Here is a 17,777-nt window from a genome sequence, read left to right as displayed (position 1 = left end):
TAATGGAAAACAGTTTACACGAATGGCTGTAATTAGTATCGCATTTATACAGCCAAACCACATTTTCCATTTTTCTTCTCACTTTTCAGTTAAAAAGTTGAGTGCATGGCTGGAGGCTCCCCAAGATTAGGGAACATCTGCTTGAGTCCCTCCAGTTCTGTTTCTCCGGAGCTCTCTGGACTCTGAGGGTCAGGGAGTCTGTACTCTTAGGCTCCTCTCAGACCCCAGCACCCCATTTGTTATGTGTGGTTGGAATAATTCTCATCTTCCGCTCCAAGATCCGATTCAGGATCCACAACACAAATCACTCACAGAAAACACTCCTGGGGTTTAAGAGAATTTACTGAAGAACGGGGAGAGCCTGGGAAAGGTCATCTTACACTGTCTCACACATCGCTTAGCAAGCAACCTAAGCATCTCCTATTCATCCTCTGACCTCTTCAGGTGTGCTCTGCCTCCCTCCATTTGCCCACTCCCTTGCTGCCCTGCCTTTCTCAGGGTCATGAAGATTCTTCTCCTTGTCTGATGTCCCAGTGTTCAGTAGGGATCTGGGAAGCTGCCAATGTCCATTTCCCATGGACTGGCTTAGGCAGCAGGCAGAGGATTTCTGACACCAACTAATAATAAACCAGAAGGTCCTCCCTCTGATTTTATGAGCAGGGTTGCCAGCCCCGCCGTCTGAGCCCTCCATGCTCCTGATGTCCCTGGACTACTTCCTGCCGGGGGCTGCACTGGGGCCTCTGACAGACCCTGAGGTGGGGCACCAAGGAGGAAAAGCATGCAGGAGGTGTGATAGGGGCCCAGGGTTGTGGCTCTCACACTTCGATAGCTACAAATCAGTCAGGAAGTGACTCCTGGGTTCACACTCAGAGATTGGGTTAACTGGTCTGGATTTGCAAAGAATATGGCTGCAGCGAGGGGACTTTGGGAGGGGCATCGCCCTCCAGGAGAGGAGAGCTGAAGCAGGGCTCAGCTGCCCATCTGACCTGCCTGCCAGTCATCTGAGGGAGGTAAGCTATCGCTACCTGCAGCTTCAGACTTAGCTGTATGATTATGTATGACTCTCTCTCTCTGTCAGAAAAAGATCATACTCGTGAGTCCTTTTTTTGCATTTCTGAAATTGGTATAACAGTGCCCTTGTGGGAAGAACAGGGCCTATAGGTCTCCTTTGAATCCTGACATTTTGTTTACCGCCTGGGGCTGTATCACCCTGAGCTGGTAATTTAAACTTCTTCACTCTCAATTTCCTTATCCATAAAATGGGAAGGGTGGCAACAAACTAATACTGACCTCATTGACAGACTTTGTTAGTCCCTTTAATTGGTCTAGTGAGTAGTTAAAACTTGGCGAGGGAGAGCTATGCCATCCACCAACCTTTGTTTACCAACTGCTGTCAGGAACCTATCCCTGCAAAACTCAGGTGGGCCTGAAGAGGAAGGAGACCCGGCTATTTCCATGTTTGTTTTCTGTCCTGGCCGTAGCAGGACAATCTCCTAGGTGGAAAGGAATGTGGGTTACACCTCCTCATCCCAAACACCTCTTACTCCCTAAGAAGTGCTTGCCATTCATTCTTTCAGACCCTCATGGATTGGTTCATTTATTTTTTTCTTTTACGACACGCATTTGAGCAAAGACGACACACCAGGCAGCATGTAAAACGGTGGAAATAAAACAGTGAATAAAACAGCCATGCTGCTTTCATTTTGGAGCTCCCGTTCTTGCATGGGTGAATCAAATAAACAAGCACCGGACTTGTGACGAACAGGGACTGCAGGCCATATGGAGCTCAGTGTGTAGGGCACAGTTGGGCCTAACTGTGTGCCCGGCTCCCTGAATGCTTTCTTTACCTCTGTCTTCTCATTTAGTTCTCACAATGAGCTCTTAAAGTTGATTTTATCATTTTACAGATAAGAAAAATAAGGAACATGTTAGACAGTTTACTCAAGGTCACATGGCTAGCAGTGTGACCAAACCAGAATCCAAATCCTTCTATGGCCTAGCTCTGAGCCACCGTTTGATACGTTCCCATGATACTCGAGGGCCCCCAGATGGCAATAGGGCATCCCTGCAACCCAGAGAACCTTCTCCAAGCCCCGGACAGACAGGTTCCACAGCTCGCTGGTCCTGAAGAGACTCAGAACTAATTCACCAGGACTAACATTCAACTGATAATTCCCCAAGTTCACTGCCAACTGCTGTAATCTGTCATTGCACAAAATGATAATGGGAGGGCCACTAAGGCAACTGCCTTCAAAAGCAGTGGTCCTGGATGTGGTTTCAGGACTTGCTGTTGGGCCATTGAGGCTGCTAATGCTGTGGCTGGTGAGGAGTCTGCCCTGCTGGGAGGACCCAGATTGGGACTCTGCTGGAGCTCCAGGCAGGGTGACAGACGGTTGCTTGACAGGTCTCTTTGAGTAACTGTGACAGAGGGTCACCCTGTCTCTGTGCGGCTGCCCTCTGGGCTCCCCAGGACTGCTGTGGATGCAGCCTGAGTGCTGTGAGGTTTGGGAATGTTCACAGCAGGAAGCCTCTTGGATGCTCTTTCTGTTTGCCCATCAACCTCCAATAAAATATTACATAAGAAAGAGGGAGAAAAAAGCACATATGTGCATGTGCATGCACACACACACACACACACACACACACACACACACACACACTTATTTATTCTTTGTCTGGTGGAGAAAGGAGGCAGACACAGCCGATTCATAGATCCTTTGAGTGGTGATGAGTAATGGATGCTGACTCTCAGACTTCTAACTCCCTTTTCCATATAACCCCAGAATTCTATTCCCTCCCAGTATCCCAGATGGGCCATGGCTCTTGAGAACTGGGTCATTGCAAAGCATGTGGATCCTACATCCAAACAGCTTGGATTAGTGGCTGAACTGAAATCCTACTCTCCACCTTTGATCCTGTTTCTGCCTTCTGAAGCCATCTGTCAGAAAGCTATTTCCTTCCCCAAAGAAAGTCCTTCAATTATTGAAGTGTTATTCCCACCCATTCTACCCACCTCACTAATTTTCTCTTTTTCAGGGGTGGCATAAATCCATCGTTAGGTGACCTGGTGTTGGGTCTCTTTGCTATTCAGGTAACCGTTCTGAGTGAAAAACCAGCTGTCTTCAAAGTACTTTTCCATTCAAAGACTAGCTCAAGTGCATTTAAGAATCTCACCTTCCAGGATCTCACAGGGCGATTTAGAACTTATTGAAGTTCAACATTATAGATTCCTTTTGCCTTTCAAATAACATTATATGAGATCATGTTTTGCATATCAAAAGCATTAGCATAGTGCTAGAACAATAAAGATTTAGGTCCTTCCTTTTCCCCATTTGAAAAAATGGAAGAGAAGAAATCTCACGGAGTGGGCCCCTCCCTATGTGAATATTTCCTTTATCATTTCCCTTCCCTGGTATTCCTTTCTCACTAACAAGAAAGAACCTTATCTTGTTTCTTTTTCTTTATATATATATTTTTTAAATAAGATATTTCCCCTCCCTTCTGGAACACTTGATTTATCTGTAAGCTAATGAAAATGCAACATGTATAAAATTTCATTTGGCAAAAAATGTAAACTTTCTTGTACAGATTTCTCTCTCTCTCCTTCTATCTCAAGAACCATACCACATGCAGTGTACTCTTATTCTGTGGAAATGTTCCTCACATTATTTTTCCCAAGCTATATAAGTGATTTGATAGCTTTTATGTTAAAGTTTAACAAGGAGCCTGAGCCAGAAACACAATCACATTATTAGAGAAAGAAAAGAAAACTATAACCAACATCCTTAATGAATTTAGATGCAATGATTCTTAACAAAATTGTAGCAAGTAAAATCTAACAATACTGTATCTAAAAAGAATAATATATCAACACTACATGCAATCCATTCCATGAATGCAATTCTGGCTTAGCATTCAGAAATCAATGTAATTCACCATAGTAACAAATTTTTAAAAGGGGAAAAATAATCTCTGTAGATGTAGAATATTTAATGTTCATTCATGATAAAAACTCTCAATAGGGGTTGGGGTTGTGGCTCAGTAGTTGAGCGCTTGCCTAGCATGCATGAGGCCCTAGGTTCGATCCTCAGCACCACATAAAAATAAAATAAAGGCATTGTGTCCACATAGAACTAAAAAATACAAATTTTAAGAAACAAGCAAACCTCTTAATAAAGTAGGAATGAAAGGGAAGTGTCTCAACTTGATAAACGGCATCTATAAGAAAAATCTACAGTTAATATTGTATTGAAATGTGAAAGACTAAATTCTCTCCTTCTAAAATAAGAAACAAAACAACATAAAGAACAAGACTCGTTACTTCTATCAACATTGTATTGAAGGGTCTAATTGGAATAATAATGAAAGAAAAAGAAATTAGAAGTCATACAGATTGCAAAGGAAATAGTAAAGCTATCTACTATTAAATTATGTGATTGCCTTTGTAGAAAAACAAATGGACTCTTCAAAAAAAATCTACCCAAACTAATAAATTAATTTATTAAAATGGTAAGATAAAAAGTCAATCTATAAAATTATTTTATTTCTGCATACTGGCAACAAAATAAGAAATCGATATTTAAAAATACCTTTATAATAGCATTAACTATCTAAATTAAGTATGAATTTTAAATATATGCATGATTTATACACTGAAATAAATAAGAGAAGACCTAAAGGAATGGAGGTATATCTTATATCATACATTGAAAGACTATATGGCTAAAATGTCAGTTCTTTTCAAATTGAACTGTAGAGTCAAAGCAATTCCCATCAAAATCCTAGCAGATTCAGGTTTTTTAATAAAAATAAATTTATAACTTGATTTTAAAGTATATATGAAAATACAAAAAACCTGGAATAGCCAAACATAATCACTTCTCATTATTTCTCATGTTAATTCACAAATATTGAGTTAGCAGATACTTCTAGGGAAAGTACAGAGTTAGGTTCCTATGAGATTCTAATCACAATATTCGTCAGTCAGTACACAACCTTGCTTTATGTGTTTCCATGTTTGCCTTTTTTTGGTGCATTACAATTATACACAACAGTGGGATTCATTGTTACATATTTGTCCATACACATAATTTAACAGTATAATTTGATCCATTTAATTCATCAGCACCCCACGCCCTCTCTTCCTCCCACATTCTTCTCCCTCTACTCCATTGTCTGCCTTCTATTTTCATGAAATCTTTCTCATTTTTCCCCCCTTTTCCTTTCTAACTTCCACATATGAGAGAAAACATTCTACCCTTGACTTTCTGAGCTTGGCCTATTTTACCCAGCATAGTGTTCTCTAGTTCTATCCATTTACCAGCAAATGACATAATTTCACGCTTCTTTATGGCTGAATAAAACTCTACTGTGTATCTATACTACATTTTCTTTATCCATTTATCCATTGATGGACATGGAGATTCTATTGTGAATTGTGCTTCTGTAAACATGGGCATGTATGTATCACTATAGTGTGATGACTAATTCTTTAGGATAAATACCAAGCAGTGAGCTGGGTCACATGGTGGTTCCATTCCCAGTGTTTTGAGGAAATGCCATACTGATTTCCATAATGGTTATACTAATTTACAGTCCCATCAACAGTGTAAAAGTGTTCTTTCTCCACATCCTCTCCAGCTTTTATTATTGTTTGTATTCTTTATGGCTGCTATTCTGACTAGTGGGAGATGAAATCTCAATATAGTGGCTCAGTAGTTCATTTGCATCGCCCTAATTGCTAAAGATGTTGAACATTTTTTCATGTATTCGTTGACCATTTATATTTCTTCTTTTGAGAAGTGTCCATTTAGTTCATTTGCCCATTTATTGATTGAGTTTGGTGGGGTGTGTGTGTGTGTGTGTGGTAAATTTTCTCAGTTTTTTAAAGAATATATTCTGAATGTTAATCCCCTGTCAGAAGAGTAGCTCATGTTTCCATTTAAGCAAGTTTTATTGAGTCTGTGTTGTTGACTCGTTAACATTGAACATGCAACCAACAGAAGCACTATTTAGGCCTGAATGAAGTTTATCTAACATGTTGTTTTCTGCATAAAGTACGTCACTGCCTTCTTGCATTTGGCAACACCAGATAGCACTGCAGCACTACTCTCGGGTGCCATCAATATCACCATGAAAAAGTACAAAAGAACAGTGGCACTAGCCATACTACAAAAAAGTTGCTCCTTCACAGGATGAGAGTTGAAACAAGAAGTCTGAGCATTGCCTTATTCGACCTCTGTTGGGAACAGATGTGTTGGCGACTCGAATTTTATTTCCAGCCTTCTCTTATCTACAGTTGGCTAAAAAAATGCTGCAAGCACTGATTGGGAGTTATAAGCAAATTTTTAGCAAGTAGCAAATTCACAATTATGAAGATCAACTCAAACTTTTAAGAAGCTATAGCTGTTATAGCTGTTTTCAAGACTAATTATAAAGCAACAATATTATCAAGACAGCGTAGTATTGATGTAAAGATGGACATTCAGATCTTTGGAAGAGAAGACAGTCCAGAGGTAACCCTGTGTATATGGTGAAATGATTTTTGACAAGGGTCAAAGGTAGTTCAGTGAGAGGGACCTTCAACAATGGTGCTGCCACAATGGATCATCATACGCAAAAGAGGAAAAAAAAAATCTCCTTGACCTTATCTCACACCATGTAAAAAAGTTAATTTGAAATGGATTTCAAGGCTAAATGTAAGAGTGGATACTATTAAATATCCAAATGAAAATGTAGGAGAAAAACTCTTAGTGACCTCAGGTTTGGCAAAGATTTCTTAGAATACACGCAAAGCTGCAAAACAAAGGAAAAATGCAATGACTGCATCAAAATTAAAACTTTTGCTCTTTTACACTTCCACTAAAAAGGAAAGGCAGGTCATACAGTGGGGTAAAATATTTGCAAAACATATATCCAACAAAGGATTTTAGATTATATAAAGGATTCTCAGAATTCAGTAACAAGAGGACCCCCCCCAAAAAAAAATAGGCAAAAGTTTTGAGCAGACATTAAGCCAAAGGAGACATGGGTATTGCAAAGAAGCCCATGAGGAGATGCTCAACGTTTTATTAGATAGTAGAAAAATGCAAACTAAAACCACAATGAAATACCACTACACGTGCACCAGAAGAGATCAATTGTAAAACACTGGCCATACCAAGTGTTGGCAAAGTCAGGAAGCGGAACTCTCCTGCACTACTGGTGGGAATGTGGAAAGCTTCTACCACTTTGGAAAACAGTTTAGCAGTTTCTTACAAAGTTAAATGTTACCTACCGCATGACCCAGCCATTCCACTTTTTAGTGTTTGCTCCAAGGAAGTGAAAGTTTCTGTCCAAAGATTTGAACACAAATGTTCATTCCCACTTTACTCATCATAGTCCCAAACTGGGAACAATGCACATGTTTATCAGCAGGTGAATGGATGACACACTGTGACACACGCATGCAGTGTGGGATTCTTAGCAGTGAAAGGAGGGAACTACTGACCCAAGCAGCAGCCTCATTCCTCAAAAAAAGAAAGAAAGAAAGGAAAAAAAATAGCTATATTGAATGAAAAACTAGATGGAAAAAAAATAACTACTTCATAATTCCATTGGCAAATGGCACCTAATCAATGACAAAGAGCCCACCAGTGGTTGCTTGGGGCTGAGGGGCAGAACAGGGGGAGGGATTACAAAGCCAAATGAGAGAACTTGAGAGTGATGACTATGTTCATTATCTTAATTGTGGCAATGACATGTTGATCTGTCCAGCTTATCAAATTAGATGCCTTAAACATGTGCAGTTCATGGTATGCTCATTGTAACTCATCAAAGCTAGCACATATGAATCAGAAGGTTTGGGAAGGTAAGCGGCACTCAGATAACATGCTGTAAGAAAAGAGATCAAAGAAGGAGTCCTGGAACTAGACTGGACTACCTGCAGGCATAACTTTAGAGGGGTCAGGGAAGGAATGGGAGTTGAGACAAATGGTGGAGTGATTAGATTCTCCAGCTGAGTCCCAACGGTGTTCTTTGGTGACTAGGAGGAGTTGAACACAGGGGTCAAGGGCAAAACCAGTTTTGGGGACTCACAATAATCTATGTTTGGGCTAGAAGGAGGCAGAGTGGAGCATAGATATCATTCATTCCCTGTGGATTCCCCTCTGTGGTCAGACATTCTAATGGTGCATTTCTCTTATGTATTTGAGACCCAAGAAACACTCAGACTTCGGCTTCCCTTGTTCCCCACACCTGCAGAACAGAATATAAAAGGGGCAATCAGTTTGCAAATCAGTGCGTGCTTCTCAGACTGGTTCCTTTGACTGTGTGTGTGCTTCTCAGGCTCATAGAATTAATTAAGGAGACCACAGCAACAATCACAGCCCCCAGGGAGGAGTTGATGACATAAGATGGGGACGGTGGGTGGGACTAGTGTGGACACTGACAGATTATTTCAGAGAGGAAACCGGGATTTAAGGGTAAACTGCAGGGTCCAGGAGGGAAGTCACACAAGCGGCTGGATGCAGCTGAGATGGAAGATTCCAGTTCAAGGAAAAGCCTGGGCTGGACGTGCTCGGTGGTGGTCATTGACCCTGAAAGGGCAGGAAATCTTGGGGAAGAAGGGAGTGTGGAAAGTGAAGATCAGGGTGTGAGCGCTGGGGCAGCTCACAGGCAGAGCAAGAGTGGAAAGGCGAACAAGCGACCCTCACGCACAGAGCAGCTGCCTCTGCTGCAGAATCAAGAGCAATGACCCGGCTGCTGCCAGGAGCACACGAGCAGATGTGGGGACCTAGTGAGCGAAGGAGATCCTGTTTCCAGCTCCCTCCTGACCCTGGCTGCTGAGCTCAGTAGCTTAGAGATCAGGATGTGCCAGGGTACGGGATTTAAAAAAAAAAAAAAGAAAAACGGGAATCTGGGCTGAACAGAGTCCTGGGGGAGAACAATGGACTAAATGTGAGTGGACAAATGCCAGTTAAGAAAGAATTACATACGTAGGGGAGACGAGCTTGAATGGCTTCTCCTCTCCTTCACTATTTTCATAAGCACCTAGACAAACGGTTCCAGAAGTGCCATCCGCAGGACTGCTGCATCTGCTTTGCAGGGACCTTGTTAAAATGCAAGTTCCCAGGCCTGCTTTAGACCTACTGACTGGGCCCTCTGGGGGAGGACCCCAGGACCCTGTGTTTTCACAAGCTCCCAGCGGGCATCTGATGTCTACTCTAGCTTGGAGCCATTGACCTAGATGTTTTAAACCAGATTTCTCCCTGGGGGAGTCCACTTGGGAGGGGGTTTATATTAAGAACATAATGATGCGCCACCCATTTGGAAATGGAAAAGCATAATTAGGACACTGTTCACATTTATTTATTGTTTTGATCAACCTCATTCAGTCAGATTTACTTATGTTTTAAGGCTTTGTTTGGGGAATTCCTCTCCCCTTCCTCCTTTTTCCTTCCCCAAAGAAAACCAAAATCTTGTTAGTGAAGAGAAGAATTGATTGAAAAAGAATTGGACCTTGAGGGAAAGGGGAGAAGTCCCAGCTGGAGTTTGCCTGCAAGGCCAGGTTTGTTTTTCTCTGTGATTTTGGGTTCGTTTTGTTTCTCTCAGCACAAGGCTGATGACTCACATTTACTGTTGAAAGTCTTTAAATCCAAACTGCAGCTGTCAAAATAAGATTAGTGCTTTCAGATACGATGAAAGAAAGAGGATGGTCCCCCAAATGCAGGCCTGGGTTTTGCCTGCCTTGGTGGGTCCCTAACTCCTGGGCAAGTTTTTGGGTTGGGGTGGGCAGAGACCCCAGCATTTCCAGTTGAGTGAAATTGCAGCCCTAATAACACACCTCTCTCTGCTTTTGCTGTGGTAAACTATTTCTGATGTCTACATCTTGGGTTAAATAACACCAGGAGCTATAAAAAGTGGAGAGCGACTGGTAAAGGTGTTCATTTGCTTTAACTCCAAAGGAGGAATTAAACTGCTATTGGTTTAAACCACACGCAGTGTGGCTTGTCTAAAATTCTGAAAAGTCCATAGGAAAAAAAAAACCTTTGATTTAGCTCTGGATGATGTCAACCAGGCAGCCGCAGTCTTTGTCCCGTGCTCCCCTCCTCCAGCATAGTCTGATGAAAGTTTCCCAAGTTCTCTAGGCTGGGACCCAATGCCAGGGGCTAAGATGACGAATAAAGGAAGACTCTGGATTCAAAGGTGCCTGCGAACTTCTGGGGAAATACTGGGGTGGATTTCAGCACAGCTCGGGGACCCTGAGCGAGCCCGTCCTTACTAATTAATTTCACCTATGGAGCCCAAGCAGTTACAGCCACCATCCCCTGTGAGATTCTCGAGGAACTAAGGGAGGAGTGAATAGTATGGACCATCTGTTGCGTGCTGACAGTTGCCTCTGGCAAGGTAGAGCGTGAATTTGGCCAGATCTTTTGTTATAAACTTCAAAATTGCCTACTTAGCTATAACAGATCAATTTAGCAAACAAAACTTAGCCAAAGGTACTTTTAAAACATTTTTTGAATTTAATATCGGTGTTTGTAGTTTTCCTAGGTAACCAATAAAATGAAATTATTGTTAGAATTGTGATGTGGGCAAAATCTGGTAAGGCTCTTTTTCTCCTAGGCCTGTACCACAGAGACCTTTCTCCTTCCTGCCCCCAAACTTAAGGCCTTTCTTCCCCCTCCCCCCAGTTTTAGGAAAGGAGGAGACTAATATAGACCAGGTGCTCTTCCATCTAGAATTTTCTCTTTTAACTTGGCAAATAAGGAGTTTTCTCCACTTAATTATTTAACCTCTTAGTGAAAATTGAATCTCACCAAAGTCACTTACTTGAAGTTAACAGAAGTCACCCAGATGGGGCCAGGTCTGACTCTAAAGTTGAAACAGTTTTACCTGCCGGCCTCACCCCACCCTTCCCGAAGAGACATAACTGCCCTGCTCCAGCCAGGCCTCCGTCATGGCTCCACGTCACCTCCCCAGGTCCTTTCACAAAATCATTTCAGCAAAGCAACTTTCTGATCATGCTATTTAAAATGGAAGACCTCCTCTCAATACTCCTGAATGCCCTTTCCTATTTATAAGACGGACCATATATTTTTACCTCTTCGTCTTGTTTCTTGTCAGTCTCTCCACAGTGATGAGCTGGGAAATGCTTAGCAACCAGCTTCCCAGGAAAGACGCACAGGTTCCCTACACAGTTGGGGCTTGGTGCCCGGATGTCACTATACTCCAAACCTGCTTCCAGTGCGGGAACACCCCCTGCTGCAGATGAACAGAGGCACAGAGACTTAAAGAGAGTTGTGTTCCCATCTCACTCATCTTCTCAGGACCCGGTTTCAGAAGGAAGAGAGTGTTTTTAGGACTTTCGGAACAGCCCTGTTGGGAGACAGGGCATATGAGCCTTTGTCTCTGTTCCTTCAGCTAATGAACACTTATGGAGCACTAACTGCATGCACCAGAACATGGCCCTAGGATCTGGGGATCAAAACCAAGTAGACCCGCTCCTACTGTACTGGGGCAGGCAGACATGAGATCCAGTCTTCCAATAACGGTTAAATGTATATGTGCTAGAGCGAGCCATGTGTCTAGTCTATGGGAACCTGGAGGAAGGAGATTTAAGCCCTGTTAGCTTGGAGAAAGCTCCTAAAGGAGGTCACATCTGACTGAAGCCATGAGCCGTCAGTGGACACCAGGAGGAGAAGAAGGAAGGCCATGCTGGAGTAACGTCAGTGGACACCAGGAGGAGAAGGAGGAAGGCCATGCTGGAGTAACGTCAGTGGACACCAGGAGGAGAAGGAGGAAGGCCATGCTGGAGTAATGGGAACTGAAGCCAAAGCCTTCCCCATCCCCCTTGGCTTGTTTTATCACCCCCAGTGAAATCCTCTCAGTCTGTGAGAAAACAAAACAAAACAAAACAAAAAACGCTGTTTTTCAAAAACATAAGGAATCATCCAAAAACATCTGTCCTTGTTTCAAATGGAAGCAACCACTGCCAGGAAAACAACAAAGTTGTTTTGTCAGAACCCGGTCTGTATTTATTCCTTTGTCTTTGTTTAATTAGATTAATCCCTCAATGGTTTCCCTTGGGTCCATACAAATCACTCCTGGCCATAAATCCCCAACATTCTAAAAACGGTATGAAAGGACACTACTGCACTTGGAGCCAACTGGCATGCTCACCGTTCATGGGACGGTTCTTCTGGAATGCTAGCAGTATTCCTTCCTGGTCCTACCACTCTTTGCACCCTCGCAGGCATCTGGTTTTCCTTGAGCTGCTCTGAGAGGGAAGCAAGGGGAGCAATCGCTCTGAGATTTGTTTGAAAGAGGAAACTGAACCTTTGCAGGGGGATCTCATAATAAAGGGGAGACTGACTCCCAGGTTTGGGCACCTTCCCTCTGAAGGTCTGCAGGGACGTTTTTATCCCTTGGGCTCAAAGACTCTCATCTGGCTGCACACTCGAGCGCTGGGGAACCTCAATAAACACCACTGCCTGAATTCCATCCCCGTTCAGTCTGGTTTAATGCAAGGTAGATATCTTGGCATCAGGATTGTCAGAAAGTCTCCAGGATGTTCTGCTGGGCATCTGAGACATGCACTGCTGCTCCTGTAGACAGCACCTTCCTTAGGCTCTCCTGAAGGTTCTTAGGCTGTCTGGAAAGAAATGAGCTTTTCCTTGTCTCTCCCTCTACCTAGGGGGAAGTCTTGAGGGGCAGGGATTGTTGCTGTGAGGTCCTGATTCACTAATTTTAAAATACTTTCAAAAGAGTTCTTTTGGAATATGTTGATTTCTCCCCATTATTGTGAAAATTTTGTTAGAAAATTTGAAGTCAGACAGTTGTAAATCGGCAATAAAAATCACCTATGTTCCTGCAGCGCCTTGGTCACTGCAGTTAGGCGGGGTTCCTGCTGCATCCTGAGGGAGGCAGGCAGCACCTGGAGAGCAGAGAGTGGGTGTGTCCAGGTGCAGAAGCTCCTGCCTCCCTCCAGAGATGGACTTGGGCTGCTGGGGGACAGCTGGTTGGAACCTCACTTCCCAGGCATCAGGACTTTGTGCAGGGATGCCACACACCGGTGTTGGAAGCTTAGAGTCTAGTAAAGGAGACGCAGGAATACAGCACTGCAAAAAGACTTATGCAGTTAGCATCAGGATACATGCCAGGAGGGAAAGGGCAGGGATGCCCTGACAGCTGATGAATGAGGTCAGATCCCTGAACGAATCCAGGTCCTCATAGCAAGAGGTGGTCTTCTCATCAGCTTGCAGGCAAAGCAGAGCTACTCAGCCTGGAATTCAGGAACCTACCACTGATGCTGAGCAAGGCAATGGTTTTCATTGAGCTGCACGAGGTGTTCCCAGAACTGAGAGAATCTGTGGTGCTGCCAGACTGATCCTTCCCAACACAGCTCCGGTGCAATCACCGTCTCCTTTGTAAGGTTTTCACCTTGAGCGGTCCCTTGCCTGCTGAGTGGAGTTCAGACAACTCAGCCTGTGTGTCCACAGTCCTCTGCAATCTGTTGTCTGTGGCCTTTCCCATCTTCTCCTGCTACTTCCCCTGGAATTCCCTGAGGGAAATCCGGCTGCCAGGCCTGGCTTGCTTTCCTTCTCTTCTGCACCTTAACTCACACTGTTCTTGCAGCCCCACTCTGAGGCTCCCACGTCGTCAGCATGGCTCAGGGATTTCATCATAGTCCACCTCCTGTATTTATTATTTAGGTTACATCTGATGATAGCCACTGTGTTAGTCAGCTCTTCATCGCTGTGACTGAAACACATGACAAGAACAACTTAGAGGAGGAAACATTTATTTTGACTCTTGGTTTCAAAGGTTCAGTCTGAGGTCAGCTGGCGCCATTGCTCTGGGCCCAGGATGAGGCAGAGCACCATGGTGGAAGGTCGTAGCAGATGAAAGCTGCTCAGCTCTTGGCAGCCAGGAAGCAGGGGGAGGGAGGAGGAGGAGAGGGATGGGGGGAAGGAGGGAAGGAGGGAGAGAGAGAGAACATCACGGTGAAAGGATGTTGCAGCTCAAGGCAACCAGGAAAGAGAGAGAGAGACAAAGGGAGGGAGGGAGAGGGAGGAGCTGCCCAGAAAATAAACCTTTCCAGGGCACATCCTCAGTGACCTACTTCCTCCAGTTAGATCCCACCTCCTGGTAGTCCATTCAGCCATCATGGATTAATCCACTGAGGTCAGAGCCCTCTTGGTCCAGTCACTTCCCCAAACACCCACCTCTGGACACATAGACCTTGCAGGGCAATCTAGATGCAAAACTCTAACAGCCACTCTGGCTTTCATTTCCTCAAATGGAGTCAGTTTGTTCCACCTCAGGACCTTTGCATTTGCTATTCTTTCAGCCAGAAACACATTTCCGAGGTCTTCAAGTTACTATTTTTAGTAGAATACAATCTGTGTGACAGCTGTATGAACTCCTTTTTTGCTTTGTTCACCAACATATCCCCAGAGTCTGGGACATAGTAGATGCTCAACACATGCTTATTGAATAAATGAATGAATACCCTATGATTCAGATGCTGCTTATAACTCTGGCTTAGGTTTATAACTGACGGTAGTTTTTGTCCTTTCCTGAATTTTCACCATGATTTTTATACCAGCTGGAGTTCTTTTTCTGGTTATTAGTGTTTCCCTTATATCTAAATCCATTGGAAATCTACATGGAAAATCCTAACTGGAGTTCCCAAATGGAAATATAAGATATAAACCTACTGGTAAGAGGCAAAATAATTTGAGTCTATCATTTTTTCTTTCATCTACTTTAGAGATTTGGGGGTGACAATATATTTTTTTTTAGCATTTTAAAACCAGAAAGAATCTTGATTAATGGAATCGTAATCCTAAGCATTTTAAAAATGTGATAATGTAGGTTTTATTTTTAAAAATCGTTCAATACATTTAATAGAGATGCTGAATCATATAGATTTTATTTTTTCAATCATTTTAATATTTTGTATTTAAAAGCACAATAAATTATGAAACTCAAAGATCCAGGAGGTGCTATTAAAAGTGTAACCATTGGATTCAGGGACTGATCAAGTTTTCTAGATATTTGAATTTTTATTATAACTGTCATAATGATACCTTTAAACCAGAGAAAATTCTTTTATAATATATTCAATCCCTTTAATACACTCTGATTTTCTCCAATTTTAATGGCAAAATCACTGAAAGAGCTAACTGTTTTGTGGCATCCAAGTCATCTCCTTACTGGGATAAAGTGCCAGTATGTCTGCCTGTTTGTGCCAAGGACAGACTGAATCAGTGTGGACTGGATATTCCTTTAACCTTCTCATCCTCGGATACATTCTTGAATGCCAGTAAATGTGTGCCTGTATGTGCATGTGAATGAATAGCCAGGGCTCCGCACTTGGTGGACATATAATAAATACTGGCCCAAAATAAGACCTGAGTAGCCATGCATCCATATCTCCCTGGTCATTTTTCTTACCTCTATCTATCTTCTTTTGTCTTCTCCATTTTCCTCCTTAGTTACTGGGATAGACAAATAGAACACAAAGAGGATTTGCAAGGATCTTTCCTGTAGACAAATGGGATGGGAATGTGGGAATTAGATGCTATTCTTAGACTTGCCATAGTTTTGGTGAGTATCAGGCCTTTAACTGTACCCTCCCTCACCTGCCCCATCTGCAAAATGTCAAAGACAGTGCCAAATTATCTAGTGTAAATTGGTGACACTGGGATTGTGGAGCACTTTAAGGACTTAAAGGATAGGAATGGAGCTTGATGTGAACAAGCACAAATGTCTGCCCGTGATAACATACAGTTTTCAAGAGCCCTTGGAATATTTTCAAAGTACTTTCCACTGGCATCAGAAAATACAAATTGATGTTAATTTAAAATTATTTAATGTATTTTATAGAGGTGAGAAATAATTCCAACTTTGAAAAATATGTTCCTGCATACACATAAAACTCACCAAAATATCATTAGTGGTTACCTCTGACTGGTAGGAGTATAGATGGATTGCTTTTTAAGCATTTTTTGTTTTCCAAATTTTCTACTATGATCACGTTTATAATTATATTTCTGGAAAGTTGTTTTCGCAAGTGCCGTAGAGTTGGTCATAACCCTGGGTCCTTCTCCAGAGCTGTGTTCTAACCGTGCAACTTTGCCTCAGTCCAGGATCTGTGTGCCACAGAGGACCATGCCTGTGAGCAGCTCTGTGTGAATGTGCCAGGCTCCTTCGTCTGCCAGTGCTACAGTGGCTATACCCTGGCCGAGGATGGGAAAAAGTGTGTGGGTGAGTATCCCTGCAGCCTCACTTGGTGAGGAAGGACAAGCTAAGTGTGGGAGGGAGGGTTGGGGAAGGCTCGGCATGTACCTCCTACATACCCAGTTACTCTCCTTTGGGTTTCAACGAAGTACTCAGTTCTTTGGTCTGGTTCTTAGGCAGAATTTGAACATTAAAGACTTCATTTATGGCTAAGGCAAGCATTTGCTCATTCAGCAAAAGACATATTTATGATAATCTATGTGAATATAATCATCTATTACTTCATTGCTTGGAAAGGACTCTATAGATTTTCTTCAGATTTGGAGCGTATGTTTTGGATGGTCTGACTTAAATATAGCTCCGGTGTTATATATGAAATTCACTTGGTGGTGGGCAGGGGTGCTGTGTGGTACCTCAAAATCATTGGCAGCCTTCCTCCCACAGCAAGAGGCCCAAGGGACCACCAGGTGTAAGCCTACCTGTATATATTAAGACAGAGAAACAAAAAGTGACCTTGGACAATGGCCCAGGAAAGGGGTCTTAAAGGCAGTACTTGGAACTGCAGCTCAAACTTAGTCAGCTGAGCACCTTCCAATTTGATCAACTCCATATTGAGTGAGCAGGTAAGAGGTGGGAGAGAGAGGGATGACATCCGATTTGTTCAGAGATGGATAACCGCTCTCCTGAGCACCTGCAGAGCAGGCCAACAAATTCCTAATATGTGTGTGGCACCTCCCTATTTGTCTACAAGGCCCTCACATGGTCTCATTCATCCTTACACCAATGAACAGTGCCTCACGAATAGCAGGTGTTTAGAAAGCTGAACTGGATCTTATGAGGATGAACATCTGCAAAGAAAAGGACATGACTGGCAATCAAACTGGAACGTAGGTTTTCTGACTAAATCTGGTGTTTTCTATTCCATATCCCATTTCCTTCAGGATTCCGGTTTTATCTTAGGTCCCACAAACAGTGTGTGCTTATTTTTTTGCACATAGGGTTTACTTTTTCCAACCTACCTTGATTCTCAGCAAGTGATATGAAAGGTGTGACGTGGGGCACAAATGAAAAGCTGGTCACCTGCTCTTTTAGGTGAGCAATGAGAATATCATAGCTTTGTTTTTATACACTGGTGGGGTTGAAAAATACCCTCATTGGAGGTCATCGAGTGGCATTGGTCTCCTGAATCTTAGGATTGTTTTTTGTTTGTTTCCTAATTTGCTGGTGGTAACCATGGCAAGAGGGGCATAGTATCATGTTTGCTAACACTAAGAAAAAGAAGCCAACATGTAAACACCAATTCTTATTATTTTTGCTTCATTAATTTTTATTATACAAATAATATATTTCATAAATGAACTTAACCAGAGAGAAAAATCACTGTCCATTGTTTCCTACCATGCTTTTCTCCATAGAAATATCTACTTCAAAACATTGTTAATGTTTAACACAATGAAGTCATACTGTCTATTTTTGTTTTATCACCTGCTCTTCTTTCCTTGACTAGTTTTTCATTGGGTAGGAACTTTTGGTGCTGTTGGGTCAGAAGG

General features: G+C 42.7%; 1 protein-coding gene across 2 annotated transcripts in view; it reads left to right on the top strand.

Moving 5' to 3' along the window:
• Matn2 (matrilin 2) overlaps positions 1-17,777 on the top strand; it is a 144,776-nt gene that overhangs the window by 57,669 nt on the left and 69,330 nt on the right. For both annotated transcript variants that reach the window (XM_047555740.1, XM_047555731.1), the window contains exon 5: positions 16,132-16,254. In XM_047555740.1, the coding sequence (XP_047411696.1) occupies positions 16,132-16,254 (123 nt within the window). The remainder of the gene's footprint in view (positions 1-16,131; positions 16,255-17,777) is intronic.

Source organism: Sciurus carolinensis, chromosome 1 (genome assembly GCF_902686445.1).
Source record: "Sciurus carolinensis chromosome 1, mSciCar1.2, whole genome shotgun sequence".
Classification (NCBI taxonomy): Eukaryota; Metazoa; Chordata; class Mammalia; order Rodentia; family Sciuridae; genus Sciurus; species Sciurus carolinensis.
This window is presented reverse-complemented; position numbering and strand designations above follow the sequence as displayed.